This window comes from Anoplophora glabripennis, unplaced genomic scaffold (genome assembly GCF_000390285.2).
Source record: "Anoplophora glabripennis isolate ALB-LARVAE unplaced genomic scaffold, Agla_2.0 scaffold241, whole genome shotgun sequence".
Lineage (NCBI taxonomy): Eukaryota > Metazoa > Arthropoda > Insecta > Coleoptera > Cerambycidae > Anoplophora > Anoplophora glabripennis.
The window spans coordinates 387,157-388,528 of NW_019416432.1; the positions used below are offsets into that span (position 1 = coordinate 387,157).

General features: G+C 29.7%; 1 protein-coding gene across 1 annotated transcript; it reads left to right on the forward strand.

Moving 5' to 3' along the window:
• Positions 1-478: 478 nt before the first annotated feature.
• Positions 479-947, forward strand: LOC108906644 (chymotrypsin inhibitor-like). The gene is made up of 2 exons (XM_018709958.1): positions 479-598; positions 738-947. Exons 1-2 carry the CDS (start codon positions 538-540, stop codon positions 914-916), a joined length of 240 nt encoding a protein of 79 aa, XP_018565474.1. The 5' UTR covers positions 479-537; the 3' UTR covers positions 917-947.
• Positions 948-1,372: the final 425 nt, after the last annotated feature.

A 1,372-nucleotide genomic window follows, 5' to 3' on the forward strand; every position in this document is an offset into this window, starting at 1 on the left:
GATTATGTATTACTGGACGAATTTTGGTGGAGATCATTCAAAACTTACATAATTATTTGCTGCTTTCAAAACAACTATTTTTATGTCACCTTTTGCTCTTCATCTTGAACTGAATTTAAATAAATCAAAACATTGCAAAATTGCTACTACGCAAATGGAGAATATTCCTTGAATTATTTCAAATTCAGGAGGACAAAAGACACTGTTTTAAGTAAGGTTTTGATATTGCCCAATAGATGTTTCATATAAAGGCAGCACAAATCTTTCTCCAATAAAGAAAACCAAATCTTTGTCTATAATGGAACTGTATAACCACCTGAGCAACATGTTTTAATTGTATAAAGACGAAATATGTATAATACACCCTGTAAATAATAATTAGTCCCATAATTTGAATGTTATCATACATTTTAAGCATACAGTATGCGCATAATATTAATTTTTGATAAAGATGGAACATTCACTAACAATAAAAGATAAGTAAATGCATTTCTACATACAAATGGTTTTACTCAGTTCCACTTTCTAGTAGGTACAATGAAAAATTTTACTTATTCTTGTTGTTTGTTGCTTTTAACAGTCTTTGTTACTGGGGAAGGTAAGATTATTTTTCATAACTTTACGTAACCTAAATTATGTAAAAATAAAAAATATAATATAATAATATAAATACTTAACGAAAAGAAACGTTTTCTAATTTATTAAAGCAGTGAATTTGATTTTTCTTTTAATTTTAGCATCTGATGAATGTGACGATCCAAATGCATATTATGATAGTTGTGGTTCGGCTTGTCCACCTACATGCCAAATTCGACGACCTGGGTACTGCATTCAAGTCTGTGTTGCTGGTTGCTTTTGTAAAAAGGACTTTACACTCGATGAAGAGTCGGGAAAATGCGTGAAATGTTATTCTTAATGTACAGCAAATAAAAAAAATTAATATTTTAGTAGAACTTTTATTTAAAGCAGATTTCAATTTTCGATATGTACCAGTAATTTGAATATGTCTACGAAAATATTTCATACACAGGATGTTTATAAACTTGGAGAGATATTTTAATGGTAAGTAATGTATTAATAATAATATTCTACAAAACATGTTACAAAACCGTACTTAAAATTAATAATGTTATAACTTATTGAGAACCTCTGTAATCGTACTCAACTTACGTAATACATAAAAAGAGGTGAACAGTTGCAGGCGTAAACGCCATATCATCCGCTTTTTTGTCCCATTGTTATGTCTATCGTGTGTAACAAATTTGAATAAATATACTAAAAGGCCTATTAAATACAATTTATGTAGGTACTACAATTTCGAAATAAGCATGCACCAACAGAGGCAGGCCTATCGGTGGAGTCAGTGGTTCCA

Bases quoted from the DNA above. Each gene is read 5' to 3' on its own strand.
- LOC108906644 (XM_018709958.1), top strand. From the start codon at position 538: ATGAAAAATTTTACTTATTCTTGTTGTTTGTTGCTTTTAACAGTCTTT. The intron at 599-737 runs GTAAGATTATTT...TTTTAATTTTAG, and splicing joins AGTCTTTGTTACTGGGGAAG to CATCTGATGAATGTGACGAT.